We start from the raw sequence: 23,562 nt of genomic DNA, 5'->3' as shown, positions 1-23,562 counted from the left end.
GTGATTGTTATTAATATTTTTCTAATATCTGCGTGACTCCTTGAGTAGGTGGCAAGGTTTAGTGAGAGCGGAAGGAGAAACTGAGGCTTACCTACTGCTGGCCAACAAAGGAGACTGCTGATGGCTGTTGAGTAAATCAATCTCCCCAACCTCTTCTCCCCTCCAAGAGCAATGATGCAGGCAAAACCCAGAATGACCTTCTGGTTAACAACTTCCCAGAGGAGATCTATAGGTTTTTAATGTCCAGACTTCCAACCAGATCCCCTAGAATCAGACTGCATCCCCTCAAGCCTCCCAGGGTGGGAGTTCTACCCTGGGACTTCAGTCCCACCCAGAGCAAGGTCGTGTCTTCTCTGCCCCCTCCCAGCCAGAGTGAGCTGTGTCCCCTTGGACCCCCCCAGGACACAGCCATATCTGCTCAGAATCCCCAAGGTAGACCATGTTCTCTCAGAGCTCCCAAACTTCACAAAACACATGTATAGTACATTTTTCAACTGACAATGATAAAGGAAAATTTATAGTCCCATCCCTGTAGTTCAAAACATTTTTAACAAGCAATGTGTGAGTCAAGTCTTGAATTATATCTCCAATATGGTGGGTAGAACATGAGCACAGCCACACACAGATGTTTGGAAAACTGTGTGGATATGTGGGGTCAGGGCATTCCTGATGGACAAATCCATGGTGAGGATCACCAGATCCTAAAGGTCTGATCCAGGGAGAAATCCTTGGAGCATTTTCCAAGTAAACAGTCTGTACTCATTGGAAAAGACCCTGATGCTGGGAAAGATTGAGGGCAGGAGAAGGGGGTGACAGGATGAGATGGTTGGGAGGCATCACTGACTCAATGGACAGGAGTTTGAGCAAATTCTGGGAGATGGTAAAGAACAGGGAAGCCTGGTGTGCTGCAGTCCATGGGGTCGCAGAGTCGGATATGACTGAGCGACTGAACAATGTTATTTGAAGGGACTTTTCTGTGTCTATTTGTGCTTTAGGAAATTGCTTGGGGACTTGTAGTTGGTGGGCAACACATTGAATTTTTATCATGGGAAACAGGCATCTGGTGGGTGTTTTCCTGCAGAGCGTCTGGTGTCCACCAGCACCTGGTCAAGCCTAGCCAGGAAGCCCCACAGTTTAGGAGCAGTGGTGCCCCCTGGTGACCATCTGGGTCCCCCGCCCCGCAAGATCTGCCAATACTTTTGTGCCGTGGTACCCAATCTTTCTGGCACCGGAGAACGGTTTTGTGGAAAATAATTTTTTCACACCCGGGATGGGGAAGCCAGTTTCAGGATGATTCCAGCGCATTGTGTACTTTAAGGAAATGGTGGGCTTCCCTGGTGGCTCAGACGGTAAAGCGTCTGCCTGCAGTGCGGGAGACCCAGGTTCCATCCCTGGTTTGGGAAGATTCCCTAGAGAAGGAAATGGCAACCCAGTCCAGTACTCTTGCCTGGAAAATTCTGTGGACTGAGGAGCCTGGTAGGCTACAGTCCATGGGGTCACAAAGAGTCAGATATGACTGAGCGACTTCACTTTCACTTTAAGGAAATGGTACCCCACTCCAGTACTCTTGCTTGGAAAATCCCATGGACAGAGGAGCCTGGTAGGCTACAGTCCACAGGGTCTCAAAGAGTTGGACACAATGGAGTGACTTCACTTCACTTATTACTATTGTTATTACATTGTGATATAATCGTAATGCAGAATCAGTGGGAGCCCAGGACTTTTCTGAACTCAGGCGGTAATGCGAGCAATGGGGAGCAGCTGTAAACACAGATGAAGCTCCACCCCGCCCAGTGTTCACCTCCTGCTGCAAGGCCTGGTTCCTAACAGGCCACGGACTGGTAATGGTCTGTGGCCTGGAGCGTTGGGACCCCTGCTCTAGGGAACAAAGTGGGTCCAAGGGGAAGCTGAAACCAACCTCCAGCCCAGATGAAGAGATGAGGGGGGTGTCTCAGGCTGTGCTCACCAGGCCTGGCACACCTGCCTTCTATCCACAGGGTCCAGCTTCCTGTGGAGCTTCACAGTAGATGTCTTTTCTTCTTCCTGGGTATCTACAACCAGTTTTCTTTTTCGTTTTTTGAAACAGCACCGGAGAAGCCCTCATTCTCAGGTCATGTAGTTCTTGAGGGTCAGACCTCCTCCCCACCCCATGCGCAGGTGCACAGTGATCTGATTAGGGATGAGCATATGGCCCAAATCTGTCCAAGGAGAGCCAGGCCTGGGGCTTTTTTGCTACAGCTGATGGGAAAGAAGCATTCTTTCTCTACTGAGGCTGCTAAGTGGTCCACAGCATATAAGCTTAGAGTTTCGGTGGGTTGGGGGAGAACATCTCTATCTCTAGTTGTAGAGGAGACTGCTTGAAAATGAAGCTGACACAGAGAAAAGCAGATGTGAGAGAGGAAGTGAGGCACAGTCCTGAAAAATGTTTGAGCAGCTGGATCGAGAAGAGAAGCCAGAGGCTCCAGTGCATTTTCAGTTAAGTGAACCAATTAAGATCTTTTCTGTTAAGCCAGTGGGAACTGGAGGATTATGCTCCCTGCCTTGATCTATGCCAGGCCCTAGTCGCTCTCTTCCATGTGCGCCCAGAATGTCCTCATTTGCTGCTTACAGCTGCAAACTCAGAGACCACATTAATCAAAACCATCTTTATTATTTAAAGAGCATCCTGTCATCAGGAGCACAAGATGGGGGGGAGTCCCAGATGGCAGAACAATATTTACATGGGGGGCAGGAGGGTGGTCCCAGGGCTGAGTGGGCCCGCCACTGTGGAGGACCTTGGAGGGAAGACTATCCTTGGACCTGTGGGCTGGGCCCAAGAAGAAAAATGTTCCATCCCTGGCCCAGGGTGAACCCCATCACGTGGGGCTGGGGCCCCTTAGATCAGCTCGGGCCCTGGAGGCGTGCACAGCGAGGAGAAGCCACAGGTCAGAGCTGGGTTACCATGCCGCTGGCTTCGGAGTGAGTCTGGGGAAAGACAACTAGGGGCTTCCCCCAACGTCCCACAAGTGCCCAACCCTCCCCAGGAGCCCCGTGAAAGCCATCCGTTCCCTAGGGTGACCCCTTCTAAGCCCTATAGGTTTCCAGAAAACCCTGCCTCCCTTTCCCGCTCATAGCCCCAAACCCTCCCGCCCTCTGGCTCCCATCTGGGCTCAAATTTCACCTTTATGGCCTGGAAGATCCACTCCCGGAAGTCACTGACTTTGGTGTAGACGCCTGGCTTCTGGGCCAGGGCACAGCCGGTGCCCCAGCTCACAATGCCACACAGCCGCCAACGTGGCGTCCGAGAGATGCTATCCTCACACACGAAGGGGCCACCACTGTCGCCCTGGTGGGGGATGGGAGGCCTGGCTGGAGCCCTAGACGGCTGGCCAGGAGGCCCTCCTTGGAGGGTCGGGGGCTGTGGTCATAGAGCCCTCTGGCCCTGAGGTAGGGAGCCCGACCACCCAAGGCCCTATGTCTCCATCCCTGGGGAGGCCAGGGCCCCGGCTGCCTCACAGCATCCCTCACCTGGCAGGCATCAATGCCACCCTCAGGGTAGCCGGCACAGAACATCTTGGGCTTGATCTGGTTCCCGTAGAAGTCGGGGCCGTTGCAGACATCATTGCTGATTATGGGGACTCGGGCCTCCTGGAGCACCCCAGCCTGTTGGCCTGGGGGTGTGCGGGCAAGGCTGGCCGAAGCTGGGGAGCATGCACACCCCCTCCCCTACCCTCCCACCTGGGCTTCAGTGTCCCTACACCCCCGGGTCCAAGAGGCACTGGCGTAGCCCAACTGCCCTTCCCCAGCCCAGCTCAGAGTCTCCCTAAGGCAGCCTCCCAGCAGAGGACAAGACTCACCGTAGTACTGTGTGTTGCCCCAGCCAGTCACCGTGCAGATCTTGCCATCCACCAGGGCCTGCCCGGCAGCCGGGAGACACACGGGCTGGATGTACTCTGTGCAAGAGACCACACCAGTCTGGGCCCTGCCAGTCTGCCCCGCCCAGGACAAACCTTGCTCCAGCTGCCCCAGCCCACCCTTCCCTCTGTTCTTTCACAAACACCACAACAGAAGTTGCCTCCTACAAACAAGGTCCCACTGTATAGTGCTGGGAACTATATTCAATACCCTGTGATAAAACATAATGGACAAGAATACGAAAAAGATATGTGTGTGTGTGTGTGTGTGTGTGTGTGTAACTGAGTCACTTTACTGTATAGAGGAAATTAACACAACATTGTAAATCACTATACTCCAATACAGGGCTTCTCCAGTGGCTCAGCAGTAAAGAATCCACCTGTAATGCAGGAGACACGGGTTTGACCCCTAAGTTGGGGAGATCCCCTGGAAGAGGGCATGGCAACCCATTCCAGTATTCTTGTCTGGACAGAAAAGCCTGGCAGCTACAGTCCATGGGGTTGCAAAGAGTTGAACACGATTGAAGTGACTTAGCATAGCATAGCATCCTTCAATACATTTTTAAAAATAAAATAAGCTGCCTTCTATTGACTATATACTCGCATCTTTCTGGGTAAATTCCCTTAATATCCCATCAGTTCAGAGAGGTAGGGGCTATTACTACCCCCACTTAAAGAGGGGGAAATAAAATGTCACTTGCCCAAAGCCTTAGATTGAGTCAATGACAGAGCCAAAATTTGAACCCAGGTTGGCCCAGTTTCTAAGCCTGTGTTATTAACCATGGCCCATGGGGCTGCCCCTTACCTAGAGAGTGACTTTGAAATTTTTTAATTTATTTTTTCAATTTTTTGGCCACCGTGGCATGTGGGATCTTCGTTCCCAGAACAGGGATCGAATCTGTGCCGCCCCTGCATTGAAAGGGCCTCCCATTTAGCTACTGGACCACCAGGGAAGTCCCTTCTGTAAGAAATTTTACGAGGCACTATCTTGAGATATTGGACTTCCACCTGTCAAAAAATCATCATAATAAACACACCAGTCTATCCTGTCCACAGTAAGAGTGGCATCCCTGAGACATGACATCCTTGTGCAGTGTACAGCCCGTGCAAGTGGTCTTGGCAGCCCTGCTAGCAAGCCTTGCTGGTGACTTCACCTGCCTGAGCTCAGAGCTCTCAGGTGAAAAACGGAAAGAATAATCATTTCCCCCCTAGAGGTGTATCATGAGAAATTGGTGAGGTGTTGAATAGCGTGCCTGGCTAACGGGAAATGCTCACGTAACTAGCAATAGTAATAAACAACAGCAATGATTATTAGTGTTAACTGAATGCAGGCATTGCCCTAAGCTCTTTGACTCAGATTAACCCTTTTCAGCATTTCAATAACCTTCAGGAGTCATTTAACAGATGAGGGAAACTGAGGTTTGGAGAGGTGAAGCCACATACCCAAGACTGCAGAGCTGCTGAGTATCTGACCCCAAAGCCCACACCACTCCCCTCAGTCCCACGTCCAAATACAGGCCGCTCACATGTATTGTTCCCTTAAATGGAGAACTAGTATCATGGACCATTCAAAAGAAAATAACCATTAAAAATAAGAATAAGGCGGACTTCCCTGGTGACCAGTGGCTAAGACTCTGAGCTCCCAACCCAGGGGACCCGGGGTTCAATCCCTGGTCAAGGAACTAGATCTCACAAGCTGCAACTAAAGATTCCCCATGCCACCACTAAGACCCAGCACAGCCAAATAAACACACAATTTTTAAAATTATAAAAAAAAAAAGACAATAATGAAAACTACAAAACAGTACTGACTTTCCCGGCAGCTCAGCCAGGGGCTTATAGGCACAGATTCCAGAGCCACGCAACTTGGGCTCCAACCGTTGCCATTTTCCAGTAGTGGGAATGTGGGGTATTATGTATCTTCTCTATGTCGGGAATTTTCCTCTTGTAAAAAAAGAAACAAAACACAGGATCATAAGAGAACCCACCCTCCCCAGGCTGCTGTGACAATGAAATCAGTGCATGCTTGGGACAAGCTGAGGCCGGTGGCTGCCCACAGGAGGCACGTGCAAGCGCTGGAGTTCATCCTATCATCACTATTATTGTAGTCTTTCATTATTATTTTTTAAGATGTTTTAAAATCTTATTTATTTATTAAGGCTGTGCTGAGTCTTTGTTGCTGTGAGGGCTTTTTACTGTTTGTTGTGAACTGTAGTGGGGCTGGTTCTGGTGCACGGGCTTCTCATTGCAATGACTTCTCTTGTTGCGGAACAGAGGCCTACAGTGATCAGGCTTCAGTAGTTGCGGTACCTGGGCTTAGTTGCTCTGAATCAGGGACTGAACCTACGTCTCCTTCATTGGCAGGCAGATACTTAACCAACGAACCATCAGGGAAGCCCAAGATTTTTTTATTTTTTAATATGGACCATTTTTAAACTCTTTATTGAATTTGCTACAAAATTGCTTCTATTTTATGTGTGGGTGTTTTGTGGCAGAGAGAGCATGTGAGTCTTAGCTCCCAACCAGGGATCAAACCTACACCCGCTGCATTGGAAGGTACAGTCCTAACCACTGGACTGCCAGGGAAGTCCCTTGTAAACATTATTATTATCATCATCATCCTGGTGCCTGCTGAAGGCTCATCATCAGTGCTATGATAACTTCCTTATCATCGACATTATTATTATTACTATTACTACCATTCGGTGGCCTTCTGATAGCTGAAGCCCACAGCCTGCTCTAAATTCAAAAGGCATGTGTAGACGAGGTATGAAGGACACCCGGACACCCAGGTGAGTCTTTCTCATTGACAGCAAGGAAATGCTCTGGAGAACTACAAAGGGAATTAATAACTCCCGACTTTCTGATTCATTCATACACTTTTTTTTTCATTTCTTTCTTTTATTTTGGTAATAGCTATTTTTGGAGATATAATTCCTGTACCACACAATTCACCCGCTTAAAGTACACAAGTCAATGGGTTTTAGACAGGTTTTAGATTCAGGGACTAGCCTGCCCGGCAGTAGCAAGGTACCACCACCACCACAATCGATTTCAGAACATTTTCATCACCGCCTTTACCTCTGACCTCCCAGCGTTTCTGTGCCACCCCCACGCCTGGGGAACCACTAATGTGCTTTCTATCTCTGCAGGTTTACCTGTTCTGGACATTTCGTAGAAATGGAATCATCTAGAATGTGGCTGTTTGGGTCTGACTTCTTTCTGAGCACAACGCTGTCCAGGGTCAACCACTGTGTACCATGGATCACTGACTTTCTAACCTGATATGATTCCATTGTATGGATCTAGCACGCTTTTTGTTTATCCACATGTCAGACGGCGAACTTCTGGTGGTTTCCACCCTTTGGCTACTGTAAATAATGCTGCTATGAACACCCATGCACTAGCTTTTGTGTAGCTATGTAACTTCTTTTCTTTGGGGGACGTACCTGGGAGTGGAATTGGGGGGCCAAACGGTAATACTCACACAGGGTTTTCCAAAGTGGCTGCACTAATTGCCCCTACCTAATGAACGCACAGTGAGTGCCCCTGGAGATCACTTCCCTCATCACCGTGAATTCCATGCCCCAGCCCCTCCTCTGTCCTCCTGGGCCCTGGAGTCCCCAGGCCCAGACGTACCTGTGAGGGGCAGGGTGCCGGAGAGGTGGACCAGGGCGATGTCGTTGCTATTCTCCTCGCTGTTGGGGTCTCGAAAGGGGAGATAGCCCCCATGGTAGATGACAGCCTGCACCCCCAGTTGCACGCCATGGGGTGAAGTCTGGGCCACAGCACCAGCAAACACTCGCCATCGCGACAGGACCCGGTTCCGCCTACCGGGAAAGGAGGGGAGGGTGGCCACCTGTCTGGGCACAGCCTCCCCCAGCTCACCGCTGCCCAGCCTCTCCCCTCCGTGCCCTGGGGGACACGCACTCAGGGAAGCAGTGGGCGGCTGTCAGCACCCAGTCCCTGGAGAGCACGGACCCCCCGCAGAGATGGGCTCCATCATAGCGAAGACTGACTTGCCACGGCCACCTGCCCAGGCTGGTGTCCTGGCCGCCCACGATGCGATCGACGGGCAGCTTCCGGTGGCCACAGTCTGTGGGGAGAGGGGCAGCCAGGGGCCGGCGGGGGGCCTGGACTCCCTGCCCTGGGGGTCTGAGAGGTCACGCCCCTCCCTGGGGAGAGTGAGTGGTCACGATCCTAACCTGAGGGGTCTGAGGAACACCGCTCTGATCAAGGGGGAAGGGGTCTGTCTGAGGAGACACAGCCCCATCTGTGGGGATCTAGGGGGGCATGGCCCTACTTTGGGGGTCTGAGGGGATGTGGACCCCCCCACCCTGAAGGAGCCTGAGAGGACATAGCTCCATCCCTGGAGGACCTAAGAGGATGAGGCCTACCTGGGGGTATCTGATGGGCCATGGCCCTGCCACGCTAGGGGCAGCGAGTCTCAGAAGAGGGCTCTGAGTTTTGGGGTCTCACCTTGGCAGCTGGTAGCCAGGAAACGGCCTCTGGGACAGTCGCTGTGGGAGGGAGCGGGATGAAGACACAGAGATGAAAAAAGAGGCCAATTAGGACGGAGGGAAGGCACCCGGAGGAGTGTGGGTACCCAGGGGTGGTGGGGCCCGCAGCTTGCGCCCCACCTGCCCGCCGCCCTCCTCACCACACGGAGAGGACCTCGAGCAACCTCCGGGCATGTGGCAGCCTCCCCTCGTCCACGCAGAAGAAGCCCGACGTGCCATTGGCGCCCGCCATCCGCACGTCCAGCTCCGAGAAGTCCAACGCCCTGGGCAGGGCAGCGGTCAGACCTGCGCCCCCCGCCCTCCCAGCCCCCCACCAGGGGCACCCCGGGTACCTGAGGAAGCCCATCTCCTCGCAGCTGAGCCCCGCCACCCTGGCGTTGGAGCGCGAGGAGCAAAGCAGGCGCCACGTGCCCTCCGTCTGGTCGAACACCGTGAGCCGAGCATCCGCCGGGCCGACCTGCACTGCAGGGCGACAGGAGGACCGCCTGGGTCGCCTTCCCGCCCGAGCCCTCCCAGCCTCTTCTCTGCCCGTGCCAGTCTAGTCCTGAGTCTTGGCAGGCCCGATCGGAGCACCCCAGGCTCTGCACATCTGTGACTGCCTCTGGAAGGGCTCAGGACTCAAGCTGGACCAAAGATGAGGGGTCCTAAGACTCCGGCTGCATCGCCATGGGGAAACCAGGCAAGGTGGGGGAGGGGGCGATCCTCTTGCCACCGGGATTCCTAAACTGGTGGCCCAAGAGCTGGAAGCTAGATTTGTCAAGGTCCATCTTTGCCTGCAGGAGGGGGAATGGGGGGCAGCAGTGATAAACCAATGTAAAGGAAAGCCAGGAGATTCTGATAACATTTTTATAGCTCCTTAATGGAATCAGGCTTAAAGAACCTCCAGAATCGTTACTTAAGTGAGTTAATAATTTCCCTTTTTATTTAGCCAGTTTCTTGGTTTTTCCTTTTCTCTTTTACAGCCTGAAGATCGTTGACCAATACATCACATTGCCAAAATATCTAAATAGATTTCCTATAATTTTAAAACAGAAGAGTTATCTTTTTTCTGCAGGACTTGCCAGGGCCTTGAGTACGTGCTAAGTTGCAGGATAATTATTCAAGCAGAGGATGCAGTATTCATTCATTCATTCATTCATTCATTCATTCAACAAGTGTTAACTAGACACATACTCCATGCCCGGTCCTATGTGGGGTGATGCTGGGGGACATAAAAATGACCAAGACCTCTCTGGGCTGTACCCTCACCAAGCACAAAGTCCATCCATAGGGGAGACAGACAGCAATAAAAAAAAAATCACCCAATCAAACACAGCTTCACCAACTGTGACAAGAGGCAGATACACAGCAAGGCTGCAGAGTGCTTATGGGGGATTCTTCCTGCCTGCTTAATGCACTGAAAAGTGATGCTCCCCTCAGCCCCTTCCAGCCTGCTCCTCACACATGGCCAGAGGACCCTTGCCACACCTAAGCCAGGTCACAGCCCTTAGGTGTGCTTTAGCAAACACTCAGTCTGTGCCAGGCTCTATTTCAAGCGATGAACAAATCAGACAAAACCCCCAGCTGTGGGGAGCTCAGAGGCCAATGGGTGAGATGGATAACAAACAGGAGAGAGAAGTAAAAGAGATGCTGTGTCGCAAAAGAAGGGGCCTTGGAGACAAGTCGAGCTTGACAGAGAGGCAGGGGAGTGCTGACATGGGGAGAGACAGGAGGTTGTACTGTCCTATAGGTGGGCAGGGAAGGCTGCACTGCGAAGGCGGTGTGCAAGCAGAGATCTGAAGGAGGTGAGAAGATAGGTGAGGGGACAGAGAACTAGGCCAAGAGAAGTGCAAGTGCACAGATCCCAAGGTGGGGGCGGGGTTGTTGTAGGAACAACAAGGGGTCTGGGCAGAGTGAGCAAGGGGAGGGGGAGCAGGAGACAAGACTAGACTGACTGACTTTTACCAGGAGGGAGAAGGCAATGGCAACCCACTCCAGTACTCTTGCCTGGCAAATCCCATGGACGGAGGAGCCTGGTGGGCTGCAGTCCATGGGGTCGCTAGGAGTCGGACACAACTGAGTGACTTCACTTTCACTTTCATGCATTGGAGAAGGAAATGGCAACACTCTCCAATGTTCTTGCCTGGAGAATCCCAGGGACAGGGGAGCCTGGTGGGCTGCCATCTATGGGGTCGCACAGAGTCGGACACGACTGAAGCGACTTAGCAGCAGCAGCAGCAGGAGTGAGGGCTGAGCCAGGAGGGCCTTGATCTGACTCAGGGGTTCACAGGCACCCTCTGGCTGTGTGTAGGGAGCAGACTGTAGCGGGCAGGATGGGACCAGGGAGACCAAGAAGGTGTGATGGTTCAGGAGGGAGAGGATGGAGGCGGGGCCGTGGTGGGGGCAGTGGAGGATTCTGCATAGAATTTGTGGGTGGAGCCCATAGGGTCAGCTATGATTGGATGTGGGTGGAAGGAAAAGAGGGGCCAAGGGCAATTCCAAGGTGTTTGGCCTGAGCCACTAGAAGGATGAGCTGCCATTGACTGAGATGGGCAAGGTGGGAAGGAGCAGGTTTGGGGAAAGATCAGCTGTGAACCCCTTTTTCTCTGGAGCTTCCTGAATGGCTGGTGTTCTGAGAGCACATTCTGGGACAGTGAATCTGATCCAAACTCAACTTTGCATCCTTGGAGGAAGAACTTGATGAGGCCACACCCAAGCTGAGCAGTCTTCCCACCCCACAGATCTGGACAAGGGGAGGCAGAACTTCCGGGGAGAACCCTGCCCTGCTGAGGACAGAGAAAGGCAAAGAGAAGATTTGCATTCAGGCCTGAGTGACTCCAAACCCCAAGCCTTTAATGTTGCCTGTGACTGTAGTCATGAAACTAAAATACACTTGCTCCTTGGAAGAAAAGCTATAACAAACCTAGACAGCATAATAAAAAGCAGAGACATCATTTTGCCAACAAAGGTCCATATAGTCAAAGCTATGGTTTTTCTAGTAGTCATGTATGGATGTGAGAGTTGGACCACAGAGAAGGCCAAGTACCAAAGAACTGATGCTTTCAAACTGTGGTGCCGGAGAAGACTCTTGAGTGTCCCTTGGAAGTTAAGGAGATCAAACCAATCAATCCTAAAGGAAATCAACCCTGAAAAATCAACCCTGAATATTTATTGGAAGGATTGACGCTAAAGCTCCAATACTTTGGCTGCCTGATGCAAAGAGCTGATTCATTGGAAAAGACCCTGATGCTAGGAAAGATTGAGGGCCAGAGGAGAAGGGGACAACAGAGGATGAGATGGTTGGATGGCATCACTGACTCAATGGACATGAGTTTGAGCAAACTCCAGGAGTTGGTGAAGGACAGGGAAGCCTGGTGTGCTGCAGTCCATGGGATCACAAAGAGTCAGACATGACTGAGCAACTGAACAGCCTGTCAAGCAACTTTCCTCCTAAGGGTTAAACAAAAAAGGCACAGTAATAACACTGGTGAAGGAGTGGGTGGGACAAACTGGGAGAGTAGCCCTGAAACATATACATTACCATATACAAAATCAATAGGTAGGGGGAAGTGACTGTGTAACAAGGAGCTCAGCCTGGTGCTCTGTGACGACCTAGAGGTGTGGGATGGGGTAGGGAGTGGGAGGGAGGTCCACGAGGGAGAGGATATATAGCTGATTCATGTTCTTATACAGCAGAAACCAATATAACATTGTAAAGCAATTATCCTCCAATTAAAAAATGAATTTTAAAAATAGTAACACTGACTGCATTTCCTGGGGATGGGCTGACCCTACACTATGTGTCATATCTGCGGGGTTCTATCCCACCATCATCCTGGGAGGGAGAGACCATCTCTATGTCCATCTTACAAATGAGAAAACTGAGCCTTAGAGAGGACCTACTTGCCCCTGAGAATATAGCTAAGAACCGGCAAAGTCAGGATTTGAATCCAGACCTGCCTACCTGCATACTCCCTGCTCCTTCTTGGCTCTCATACAGACCCTTATCAGCTCCTTTTCCCCAAATATACTCATGTAGGCCTGTACTAGGAGCTTCCTGGTTAACTGGCCTTAATCACAGCTTCCTGTTCTGGGATGGGGCCCAGAATATCTGGTACCTCCACTGGGTACCACCCCTTGAGTTCCCAGACCAAGATCTGGGGTTCGAAACACCAGCTGGGGATGGGAGTGAATTCTTATTTTTAAATGACTTCTCAATGCTCCAGAGATTGTGATTTCCAGAAAGTGTGAGGTTTTAGGAAAGAAATTATCATTTTATGGATGTATTTGGAGGGAGGAGCGGAAGGAGGAGGAGGAGGGAGGGAGGAAGGAATATCAAATGCCCCTCCAAGTATTTTTAAAACTATAATTCTGTGCCACTGTTTCTCACTTTTAAACTCTTTATTCTTGTTTGTGTTATTTTAAGCCATGCAGAAAGTACGTTCTGGGTCACCTGGTTTGGTTTGCTTATCAAATTGTCTGATATATTTAGAGGTGTGAAAAATCCCAGCAAAGTGAGGTGGGGATATCATTTCTGGGTTGTTTCTGTTTGTTCATTTTGTAATTTCCCAGCGTTTTTGAAAAACCCAAGTGTAATGGGAGGGCACAGTGCTGGCGATAGCCAGAGTCAGGTCTGAATTGTGGCCTCATTACTTTCCAGCTGAAGCCCAGGACAAGTTAGTTCACCTCTGAGATTTGTCCTCATGCTTATTCATTAAACAAAGGTTTCCTAAGCACCTTCTATGCACCAGACACTGTCTAGGGTGGTAAACAAAATGCCCCTGCCCTTCTGAAATTCACCAGAAGTAAATCATGAGTCATGTGAGGAGGGTCATAGAGGGGGTGGGGGGGGGGGTGCGCAGAGGGTATGGAGCCTGGGAGCAGAAAGGTCTAGCTCAGGAAAGTTAAAGCCTAAAGCCTGAGACACAGAAGTCCATGTTAACCAAGTTGGCTGAAAGTCAAGCATTGCACAGATCTTCACCTCCACTAATTCTCACCAATTTCCAGATAGGGATGCTGAGAACCAGAGAGGGCAGGCCAGGTGGGAGCCTCAGCTCAGCCGCGATGGTACAGGACCCAGAAACCTGCCTCTGGGTGTGAGCATAAAGAGGAGGTGAGCAAAGACTGTGGTGCTAGGAGGGTCCTTTGAGAGTGAGAGAGTAGCCCGTGGGCTGGGGCCTGAAGAGTGCTGGAAGCAAGCATGAGGTGAGGGTGGAGTCCGAGGAGCCTTGGAGTCCGCCAAGGTTGGGATTTTAGCCCAGCAGCAGTAGCGAGTCATAGAGGTGCATCTGGTAGGTGCATGACCCCTCTGCCCTGCCATTTATTCAATGTGCAAGTCAGTACAAGTCACGGGGCCTCAGTTTCCTGCATGTGCAAAATGGGAGTGATGATCAACGGCCCCAACTTCACAGGGGTCTTGTGCAAAGGCTGCAGCCAGGGCCTGGCATACATTAGCCGTCAACATGGCAGCTCACTGGGCTGTTTCTTGAGAAACAATACAGTATAGTAGTCCTACCCAAGCTCTGGATCCAGGTTGTCTGAGTTCCGATCCCTGTGACCTGGGGCAAGTCAGTTGGTCTCTCCACACCTCATTTCCCCATATTAAAATGGGCCGTGGGAAGGACTGAATGAATTAATACTTGCAAAGCCCTGAGGCCTGTGCCTGGCACAGGTAAATGCTGGGCAAGTGCCAGCTGCGGTGGTTGACCTTGATGGCCTTCCTGTCTAGATGTTCTTTTCTGCTCGTAATGTGAGCTGAGTCCTTTATGGAACTAGATGGGCCTCGTGGGAGTGAAAAATTCATCCTGTCACCCAACTTCCCCTTTCTTCCTGCTGCCCTGGGCCCCTGAATGGCAGCCTGGGGTTAGCATTTAGAAAGATCCATTCATTCATTCATTCCACAATTAGTTTCTATATCTATTCGTTTTTCCACCTATGGAAAAACTCAAACAAACTTCTTGGCCACCCTGATATTTATTCGCGTGACCATTCCTGCCTTCACATCTCTTCCAGTCAAGCTTAAGTGCTATTCCTGGCGCCATCACGTGCCCACGGTGTGTCCTCTCCAGTCCTCACTTTCTACATCTGTAAAATGGGAATAACAACAGTAGCTACCACCAAGAAGTGACAGAAAAAGGTTGGCTGAATTCATACAGCACCTCTACCTCTCAAACATGTATTGACCATGTTTCACAATATGAAACTCATGTTTACATTATGATGTAGCCCCAGACTTCCGTTTCCTGGGGTGAACTATGGCATTGCTCCAAGCCTCAGTTTCCCCATCTGTAAAATGGAGGGAATAACAGTCCCACCTTCATAAAACCCAAAGGAAAGATTAACAGAACTTTTTCTTATGGAAAGAGATGCACTCTGATTTTTTAAATCAAATCTGTTTCATACTTTTTTAAATGTGGTTTTCAACTCACTGATTTCATGATGCACTTAATGGATAACATGTTTAGAGTCTGAAGAACATTGGATTAGACCAGCCACGCGGGTACATAAGCACCACCAGCATTCCTGCAGGCGTTCGGGCATTCATTTAAAAAATCCTTTCACTGAGTTCCCACCAGGTGCGAGTTTCCTCCAGGGCTCCCCCAGAGGGTCTCAGCCCGCTCTACTCACCTGGATACAGCGGCTCCTGATCACTCCTGAGTAGAACAGTCACTGCGGAGAAGGCAGAAGTGAGGGCAGGCAGGCTGGGGGCTACCAGGGGCAGGGGAAGGTAGAGGTGCAGGGGTCTGTCCACTCTCACCAATGGCCCAGGACGCTGCCCCGATGCCTGTCAGGAGCAGGACGGTCCCCACAGTGAGAGCGGCCAGCTTGGGTCCGGAGCAGCATGGCACAGTCCGGCCACCTGCAACAGACACCATGCTGGGGCCACTGCCAGGCCTGTCCTCATCATGGCAAGAGGCCCGCTCTGCCCTGCCCCCCGGCGTTAACTTAGCACGCCTGAGCCTGCCCTGCCCTGGGTCCAGTTTCTTGGGGCGTGCAGTTGGCAGGCCTGTCCCTCCCCTGTGGGGAGGGTGCCCAGCCCCCCAGGGCTTCCAGCTGGGAAGGGGTGTGGCTGGGACAGTTGCCACCCTCCCTGCCCACACTCCTGGCACTGAAGGGACTTCTCCTTCCCAGTGATGCTGCGCTCTGTATCTCCTTCTTGGACCTCTCACTTCTGCTAACTTTCCCAAAGGTGCTTGGAGCCTCTTGGGGGCTGTGACCCCTGACCTTTGCCCTCTTGGCAGCTCTCTTCCCTCCTGTTTGGCGTTTCCTCACTGCCTCATTTCTCTCTGCTGTTCCAGATCCTCTGTCCCTGGGAACCCCCCAAACCAGACCTCTCCCGAAGGACCGAGCTCCAGCGTCAACTTGACCCCAGAGGCTGAGAACCTACATTTGGAAATTTGTCAGCCTCACTTAAAAATATTGGCCTTGGGAATTCCCTGGTGATCCAGTGGTTAGGACTCCATGCTTTCACCGCTGAGGGCACAGGGTCAATCCTTGGTTGGGGAACTAAGATCCCGCAAAGCGCGAGGCCCAGCCAAATCAAAAAATACATATATGGGCCTTACCCACTGCTATATATGGGACCTTGGACAGGTACTATCACCTTTTTAAGCCTCAACTTCCTCATCTATTTAATGGGCATCCACCTAGCACTCACCTCTAAAAATATTATTTGAAGCTTCTTTCAAATAACTAGGAGCCATACTCTTGTCAGACACCTTCTGTGCCAAGCACTGCTCTGAATGTATTATTCCGTCCTTGTCTCAGTTATGATTCCTATTTTTCAGACAGGGGAAACCGAGGCTCGCAGAAGTGGAGCCACCTGCCCAAGGTGACTCAGCCAGGAAGAGGTAGTACTGGCTTGGCACTGGGATCCAGGCATATAACCACTAAGCCTTGCCACCCTCTCTGTGCTATAGTGGCTGGCATAGAGCGGGTTCTCAATAAATGCTTTTTTTCTTTTTCATTTTTATTGGTCAATAAATGTTTTTAAATCATTATAGCTGTGTGGTCTTGAACAACTCCCTTCACCTCTCTGGACCTCAGTTTTCTCATCAGTAAAATGGGGGTTTATTCACTCGTGGTCCTATGGAGCATCCACTGTGTACCTGGCACCATTCTAGGCTCTGGGGACACATCCCTAAACAAGACAGCTGAGATGCTCTCACAGAGCTCACATTCTCATGTATGTAAAGCGAGGGGAAACCAAAACAAGCAAACAAGTAAATGAACTTGATCATGTTCAGAACATGGCCAAGTCTATAAAGAAAATGATACAGGTCGGGGGCAGCAGGGTCTTCTGTGGAGTATTCAAGAAGGGCCTCCCTAAGAAGGGGCTTTTGAGCTGAGACCTGACGGCTGAGGCCAGCCAAGCAAAGAGCTCTCATGGAAGCGCACAGTGGGCAGAGAAGAGCACAGGCCAGGGCCTTGAGGCCAGAACAAGCATGGCGGGTGAGAGGGCAAGAGAGGCCACTGCTGTGGCCAGAATGGCATGAACTTGGGGAAGGCACTGGGGCCAAGGCTGGGGCCAGCTGGGGAGGCCTGGCAGCCTGAGGAGAAGAGGAATTTTATTCCCAGTGCAGCAGGGACCCTGGGGCTGAAAAGCCAATCCTTTGGCTAGGGATGGGGGGAACCAAAGAGAAAAGGCAGCTGAAAGCCTTCGCTGGGCCTGGCGTGCACCCGACTGCCCCTGGCATCTGCAGGACCTTCCAGTTCTGCCATCTGGGTCATGGCAGTATGGCTGATGGGCACGGGGCCAGGCCAGCACCCAGAAAGGAGTGGGGAGCGGTCCAGGACCTTCCTGCAATGGCTATTGTCTGAGAGCCTTAAGAATTTGAGAACCCAGCCATTCTTGTCCAGGCACACCTCCCTCCAAAGAGGCCCCGGCGTGCCAGCCCAGTCCAGCTGCGGCTGGCTGACCCTTCCCTGTCTCCCTGAGGGGGCCTCTCAGGCCCCGTCCCCACCTTGCTGCTGCCGCAGCTTAGTCACTTCAGTTGTGTCCGACTCTGTGTGACCCTGTGAACTGTAGCCCTCCAGGCCCCTCTGTCCATGGGATTCTCCAGGCAAGAACACTGGAGTGGTTTGACATTCCTTTCTCCAGGGGATCATCCCAACCCAGGGATTGAACCCAGGTCTCCTGCACTGCAGGCAGATTCTTAACCACTAAGCCACCAGGGAGGACCCCGTCCCCCCACCTTGGTCCCCAACCATATTCCTGGTTTCAGTGGGAGGTCTTGACTCCCGAAGCCATCAGGCTGGTCCCGGGTCCTTTGTTTTCAGACATGCCTGCGGAGCTTTGGGCCACTCAGAGCCCAAGCTAGAGGCCCTGGCATGACTGCCGAGGCAGGAAGCACCGCTGCCTTGTGTCGCTTAAGGTGAGAGGAGAAACTTGCTCCATGCCCTGTGATTCAGGAGACTTCAGACAACCCCCAAACAGCGCCTCTGGTGGGACAGGAAGCGTCCTCACCCGGGTTCTTCAGCGAGGCATCCTGACTGCTTATCTTCGCCAAGGCAGGAAGTGTCCTCACTGGACAAGAGGCAGCATGCTGGTGTGACTCCTCGGTGCAATAGAGCCTGGTAAGCCGGGACCCCCAAGCATCCCCCTGAGGCTCCACTCCCTGTTCTTTCAGGGGCGCTAGGCTGCCCTTGTCTCCTCACAAGGCAGTTCCGCTGCCTCCACCATTTGGCTGCAAAACCTTGCCAAGTGATGTCCTTGGTTCCTTGTCTCTGAAACTCCACTCAAACAGCTCCGTGTCTGTCCTCATGTACCCAACTCCAACTTCCCGAACAAAATTCTCTCCCCATCTGATTTCTGGGACACCACCCTTGTCTGACTTGCTTCCTACTCCTCAATCTCCTGACCCTCCACATGCTCTCTGAAATCTGGGCTTCACGGGGCGGCCCCGGCCTTCTTCCCCTCATGCCTCCCCGCTCCACCCCCACAGACTGCGTTTTCTGTCCCCAGCTCTGGACTCTGCTGAGTCCTAGGTCGGGGGTCCTGCAGCCTCTTAGATGCCTCCCCCTGGAATCACCACACTCCGTCACACCTCCCAGATTCCATACTGGCCTCCACGTCTCCCTAAGTCCCCAGGTCCCGTCTCGGAGGTCCTCATCAGCAGGTCTGTCCCTGTGGGCAGAACACCTCCCTCTTCCCACGGCTCAGGCCTCCTGAGTGTCTCCTGCCCACTTTCTCCTTCCCTGCCCCCACCCCCTCCAACCCCTGGGCTCAGTCTCTCCCCTTCTGGTCCAGCCTCCACATGGAAACCAGGGGGGGTCTTCCCAAACAGCAAATCCAACCTGTCCCTAGAACCCCCCATGGCTCCCCAGTGCCTCTCAGGACAGAGTCTAAGGCCCTCAGCCCAAGGTGCCAGGCCCTCTAGGATGTAAGCACAGCTATCAGAGATTTGGGGGTTGAACATGTTTTCCCCAATTCCCAGACAGCCATAAGGGTCCTTACCAGACAATTGATAGAGCTTCCAAAAAGCAACCAAAACGACAGGACTTATACAAGGTTTAAAAAAAAAAGAAGAAAGAAAGAAACAGCTCCATCTTGTGGAGAGAGCTGGCACTGCCCACGCATGGGCCGGCTTCTTACCAGAGTCCTAACAAAACTTGGTCCAGCCTGCGTGTCTCATCACCCGCCCAGCTCCATTTCCAACTTTACCTCCAGAAATCCTGAATCAGCTACATGCCACCATACACCTGGCAGATTGTCACCCCCAGCTGTTTGCCTTGCTCTTCTGTCTGCCTGGCACACCTACTTACTCCTGCCTCTTTCTGAGTGTCAATTCAGATTATCACCTCCAGTGATTCGGCGTACCCAGGGAGCACCAAGAACCTCACCTTGGGCGCACTTCACCAGCAGAATGGTAACACAAATGTTAGCGTAACTGCAGCTCTCAGAAGACACACCAACCCTAGGCCTGTCCTAACCCCATCCTGCCAGTATATGTATCAGTGACAAGTTCTTCAGTTGTGGCCCTATGGACTTCAGTCCGCCAGGCTTCTCTGTCCATGGGATTCTCCAGGCAAGAATATTGGAGAGGGTTGCCATGTCCTCCTCTAGGGGATCTTCCCCACCCAGGAATCAAATCCCCGTCTCTGTCTCCTGCATTGGCAGGTGTTACCGCTAGCGCCACCTAGGGACCCCAACCCCATCTTGCAGTTTCCTGAAATCCTTGCAAGCTATCAATGAAGAACATATTATTATCACCACCCGAATGTACAGAGGAGGAAAGGAAGCCCAGAGAGGTTCAGCCACCCACACCAGGTAACCCAGCAAGTAAGCCCAGGTTTGCCATGACGGTAGGACTCCCCTTCAAGACTAGGACACACGCCACTTTGCTTCTCTGGTTCCTTTACCCCTAGGCCCCAGGCCTGGTGAGTCCCTACAGTGGGCTCCAGGAAGGAAGGTTTCCAAAGGTGCAAAGCTCTGCCACCCACCTGCTCAACAAGGGTTCAGTGCTGTCTCCCAGGCCACTGGGAGCCTGGTGGCTCAGATGGTAAAGAATCTACCCGCAATGCAGGAAACCCAGGTCAGTCCCTGCATTGGAAAGATCCTCTGAAGAAGGGAATGGCTATCCACTCCAGTATTCTTTCCTGGAAAATTCCATGGACAGAGGAGCCTGGTGGGCTACAGTCCCTGGGATCGCAAAGAGTCGGACATAGCACTTCACAGCTGGATGGTTTGGGCTCTGATTTTCTAGCTGTGCTGAGACGCAAGGAGGCCAGTGATCCATACCCATCATTTCAGCCAGCACACTCAGTGCTCCCCGCCTATCACAGCATTTAAATCCTCACACCATCCTATAGGGTGGACATTAGTACTGCTTTTTTTTTTTTTTTTAACAGAGGAAGAAATGAGCCCCAGAGAGGGTGAGCTACTGGCCCAGGGCCTCACAGCTAGAGAGTGATACTGCCTGGGACCGAGACCAACTAGCTAGGTTCCAGGAAGAAGAGAGGGAGTCAGCCCCAGCTGGGGAGGGCAGGAAGAAAGAGCCACCCCTAACTGGTCTCCTCCAGCTGGCTCTTAAGTGTGGAGGAGGTTAAGAGGAAGTCAGGGTGTCTGGAGCCCCTGCCAGGGGATTCCATAAGCCCTCGAGTGTCTGTCAAACCGGAGGTGTGGTTTCTCCCCACCATCCCTAGGGTGGTTTCTCTGTTGTTTCTCCTCTCTTCATCCATCCAGACCGGGTCCAAAGTCCCCCTCTGCTCTGCCCACAGAGTGAGGAGGTGGGAGGGACGTGTGGTATCGGTGGGGGTCTTGGGCCCCAGGTCTCCAAGTCGGCCAACCTCTGCCATGACAGCTCTGGGGCACCCCATGTGTTTTATGCACTAAGCCCCACGCTGGTGCCTTGTGCGTGTTTTATGCTCCCAACAACCTCACGTAGGTAGGTGGGTGGCATTAGAACCCATGCTTGACCCAGGGGGAGATGAAGCCCAGAGGAATGACGACACTTCGCCAGGTCGCACAGTAAAAATCAGTGGCAGAGGAAGGTTCGAAGGCAGCCCGGTGGGGCTTCCCTGCTGGCTCAGTGGTAAAGAATCTGCCTGTCAACTCAGGAGACTTGGGTTCCATGTGAGGATCCCACATACCGTAGAGCAACCAAGCCCGTGTACCAGAACTATGGAGCCTGTGCCCTAGAGCCCGGGAAGCGCAACTAATGAGCCCATGTGTCCCAATGACTGAAGCCTGAGCCCCCTAGAGCCCATGCTCTGCAATAATAGAAGCCGCAGCAACGAGAAGCCCTCACACCGCAACTAGAGAAACGCCTGCATGCAGCAACGAAGACCCAGCACAGTCAAAAATAAATAAATGAATAAATAAATAAAATTATATATATATTTTAAAGGCAGGCCTGTGCATTCCATTCCAGAGTCTATGTCCTGAACGGTGATAGCTAGTTTCCCAGCCTTGACCCCAAGCAAAGGACAGGTCCAGAGGTAGCTGAGAAATCACTGGGGGGTGAAGGGAAACTGAGGCAGGGAGCCAGGAAGGTCATATGGGGTGGGCGGGAGGCAAGTGGTGTTGCAGCCCCACAGAGAATTTGGTTAATAGTTAATAAGGTGGAGGAGGCTTCAGAAGGGGGTGGGGGTGGGCCCAGGAGGGGGTGCGAGAGAGAGGGGGCTCCAAAGGAGCAGAGGGTTGGGAAGACAGCACACAGGGAGGGGAGGGGCGCCAGGCAGAGCTCAGGTCTCAGGGACAGGGGGACTCACCCTCCTTCTCCGCCATGTCACAGCCTCTAGTTAATAATTCCCCGGCTGACCTCCGGGGCCGGGGCGGGACCTGTGGGGAGATGAACGAGGGGGAGGCAGGGCCTGGGGGAGCCCAGCCCGGCCCCTGTGCCCCCAGTCCCAGGCGCCCATCCAGGGAGGCTGAGGGACTGGGCCCTGGCCAGAGCACGCCGTGATCACGGACACAGACTGGGCTGGGTTCAAGGATGGGGTCAATGTGTGACCAACAGCTAGGGGGATGATGGGATTTATAGCGCCGGGGGACCCTGGGCCTGGGCCGGGGTGGAGAGGGGACTGGGGGGGGTCTGAATTCCCGGGTCTGAGGAAGGCGAGCTGGTGGCCTCAACTCCCGGGTCCTGGGAAAAGAGAGGTTTGGGGACCAGGACTGCTTCTTATGAGGGAGGGGCTGCACTCCTGGGCTGGAGGGAGGAGGAGACCGGGACCCGATCTGGGGAGTCTGAAGAAGCGGGGGCTAGAACTCTGAGGTCCTTGGAGAGAAGTCCAACTGGCCCCTCTCGGAGCACCTCTAATGGGAAGTGGGCATTAGGGTGAGTAGGGGTGAGGGCACCCATGTCCTGGGGATGGGAACCTGAGGACCCTGGTCCTTACCCTGGGGTCCGGCAGGTGGGGGCGGAGCTGAGAGATGGTGCCGGTTTAGGGTCAGTCTCCAGGCCTGGGCAGGAGCATGGTGGCCCCGCAGCGGCAGCGGGCCCGGAGGCAGAGGCAGCGGCAGCCAGCGCGAGGGGCCTGCTAGGCCTAGCTGCCTCACCTGAGGAGGAGGGGGCGGGGGAAGGGGCGGGGAGGGGCCGGGCCAAGGGATTGGCGGCGCTGGAGGCCACCTGGCTGGTGGGACAGGGTTTGCAAGGGGCTGGACCGGGGCGCCCAGCAACCTGCCTCCAGCCTGGATGGGCCCCAGGTGTGCCGGTGTGAGGGTATGTGGAGTTGGGACAGAGCTGGCCTGAGGGCCCAGAGTCTGGGGAGACAGGCCAGGCTGGGGAGTGCTGACAGGGCCGCCAGGAAGGAGGAATAAAGTGGAGAGGCACAGATGGAGGGTTGTCCCAGCTGCCCGAAGGCGGCCCTGCCCCTGCGTCTCCTCTGCCCCCTGCCCAGCCCCCTGCCCACAGCTGCCCCTGACATTTCCTGCACCCGTCGTCCAGCTCCTGAACAAGGCATTCCCAGCTCCAGACTGGGCCTCAGCCCAGCCTTGGCCCCGGACTCCTCCTGCACCTCAACGCCTGCCCCAGCTTCTGCCCCTTCCAGTGTCCCCGGTCCCGGCCCCCACCTTTATTCACCCTCCCCCCAGCCCCCTCCCCCCAGCTGCTTTCCTACAAGTCACGGGGGCTGGTTTGCTTTGGCAGCCTCTCTGCCGCCTGCAGCGATGACCTCTGGAGCTGGGAAGTCCTAGACAAGGGGGATGGGCACTTGGCCCGGAAAAGGCAGCATAGAGTGCTGAGGCCCAGGCCAAGCGGCCGGAAGTGTCCACAGGCAGATACACACTGTCCCGCCAGCAGCCCAGGAATCATCGACGTCAGACCCCAGGGCCGGATAAACACCCAGACACTTAGGGTCACTACCTGTGGACAGCTACCACCCAGACTCAGGCCACAGCTGCTCACCCCAGACAGGCCACCCCTATGCCATCAGACACAGCCATTGGCCCAACGCACCCGTGCGCTCAGAGCCACGGCCTCACCTGGGGGACAGGCTGGCGCAGGGTTCCCAGTCCCTCCCCCTCCACTCATTGCCCTTTCTCCTTCCCTAATCGCCTCCCACCTCCACTGCCAGTCCGCTTCCTCCCCTCCAGTCTGGCTCCCTTGACACTCCTGGTCTCCGCAGAGCTAATGACTACCTGAACCCCAGCACTAATCAAGTATCAAGTGGCTGCACCCGCTGAGACTTCAGGCAGGTGCCGAGCCCGAGATGCAGCTCTCATCTGTCCT

The 23,562-nt window shown here is 53.3% G+C and overlaps 1 protein-coding gene across 4 annotated transcripts; it reads right to left on the bottom strand.

Annotated features, from left to right (window-relative positions):
• Window positions 1-2,630: 2,630 nt before the first annotated feature.
• On the bottom strand, window positions 2,631-22,883 carry HPN (hepsin). Of its 4 annotated transcripts, XM_069550555.1 has the most exons (13): window positions 22,232-22,883; window positions 21,605-21,674; window positions 15,150-15,251; window positions 15,020-15,061; window positions 8,746-8,875; window positions 8,554-8,676; window positions 8,373-8,413; window positions 7,824-7,989; window positions 7,533-7,723; window positions 3,837-3,932; window positions 3,508-3,650; window positions 3,161-3,325; window positions 2,631-2,964 (listed from the first exon to the last, which is right to left on the bottom strand). In XM_069550555.1, the coding sequence occupies exons 2-13, from the start codon at window positions 21,618-21,620 to the stop codon at window positions 2,926-2,928; spliced, it is 1,254 nt and encodes a 417-aa protein (XP_069406656.1). In that variant the 5' UTR covers window positions 21,621-21,674; window positions 22,232-22,883; the 3' UTR covers window positions 2,631-2,925. The 4 variants fall into 4 exon arrangements, 3 of the variants coding, with proteins under 3 accessions (XP_069406656.1, XP_069406655.1, XP_069406657.1); XR_011248710.1 differs by having other exon boundaries at window positions 3,508-3,627; window positions 8,373-8,676; window positions 8,746-8,870; XM_069550554.1 differs by having other exon boundaries at window positions 8,373-8,676; window positions 8,746-8,870.
• Window positions 22,884-23,562: the final 679 nt, after the last annotated feature.

This window comes from Ovis canadensis, chromosome 14 (assembly GCF_042477335.2).
Source record: "Ovis canadensis isolate MfBH-ARS-UI-01 breed Bighorn chromosome 14, ARS-UI_OviCan_v2, whole genome shotgun sequence".
In the NCBI taxonomy this organism is placed as follows: Eukaryota; Metazoa; Chordata; class Mammalia; order Artiodactyla; family Bovidae; genus Ovis; species Ovis canadensis.
The sequence above is the reverse complement of the archived record's forward strand: the minus strand, read 5'-3'. Positions and strand labels throughout refer to the sequence as shown.

What these genes read in the sequence shown, in the direction of transcription:
- HPN (XM_069550554.1), bottom strand. An exon ending in GGGCAACACACAGTACTACG is followed by an intron (nt 3,651 to 3,836) that starts GTGAGTCTTGTC and finishes GCACACCCCCAG; the next exon opens with GCCAACAGGCTGGGGTGCTC. An exon ending in GGATCTTCCAGGCCATAAAG is followed by an intron (nt 2,965 to 3,160) that starts GTGAAATTTGAG and finishes GTCTTTCCCCAG; the next exon opens with ACTCACTCCGAAGCCAGCGG.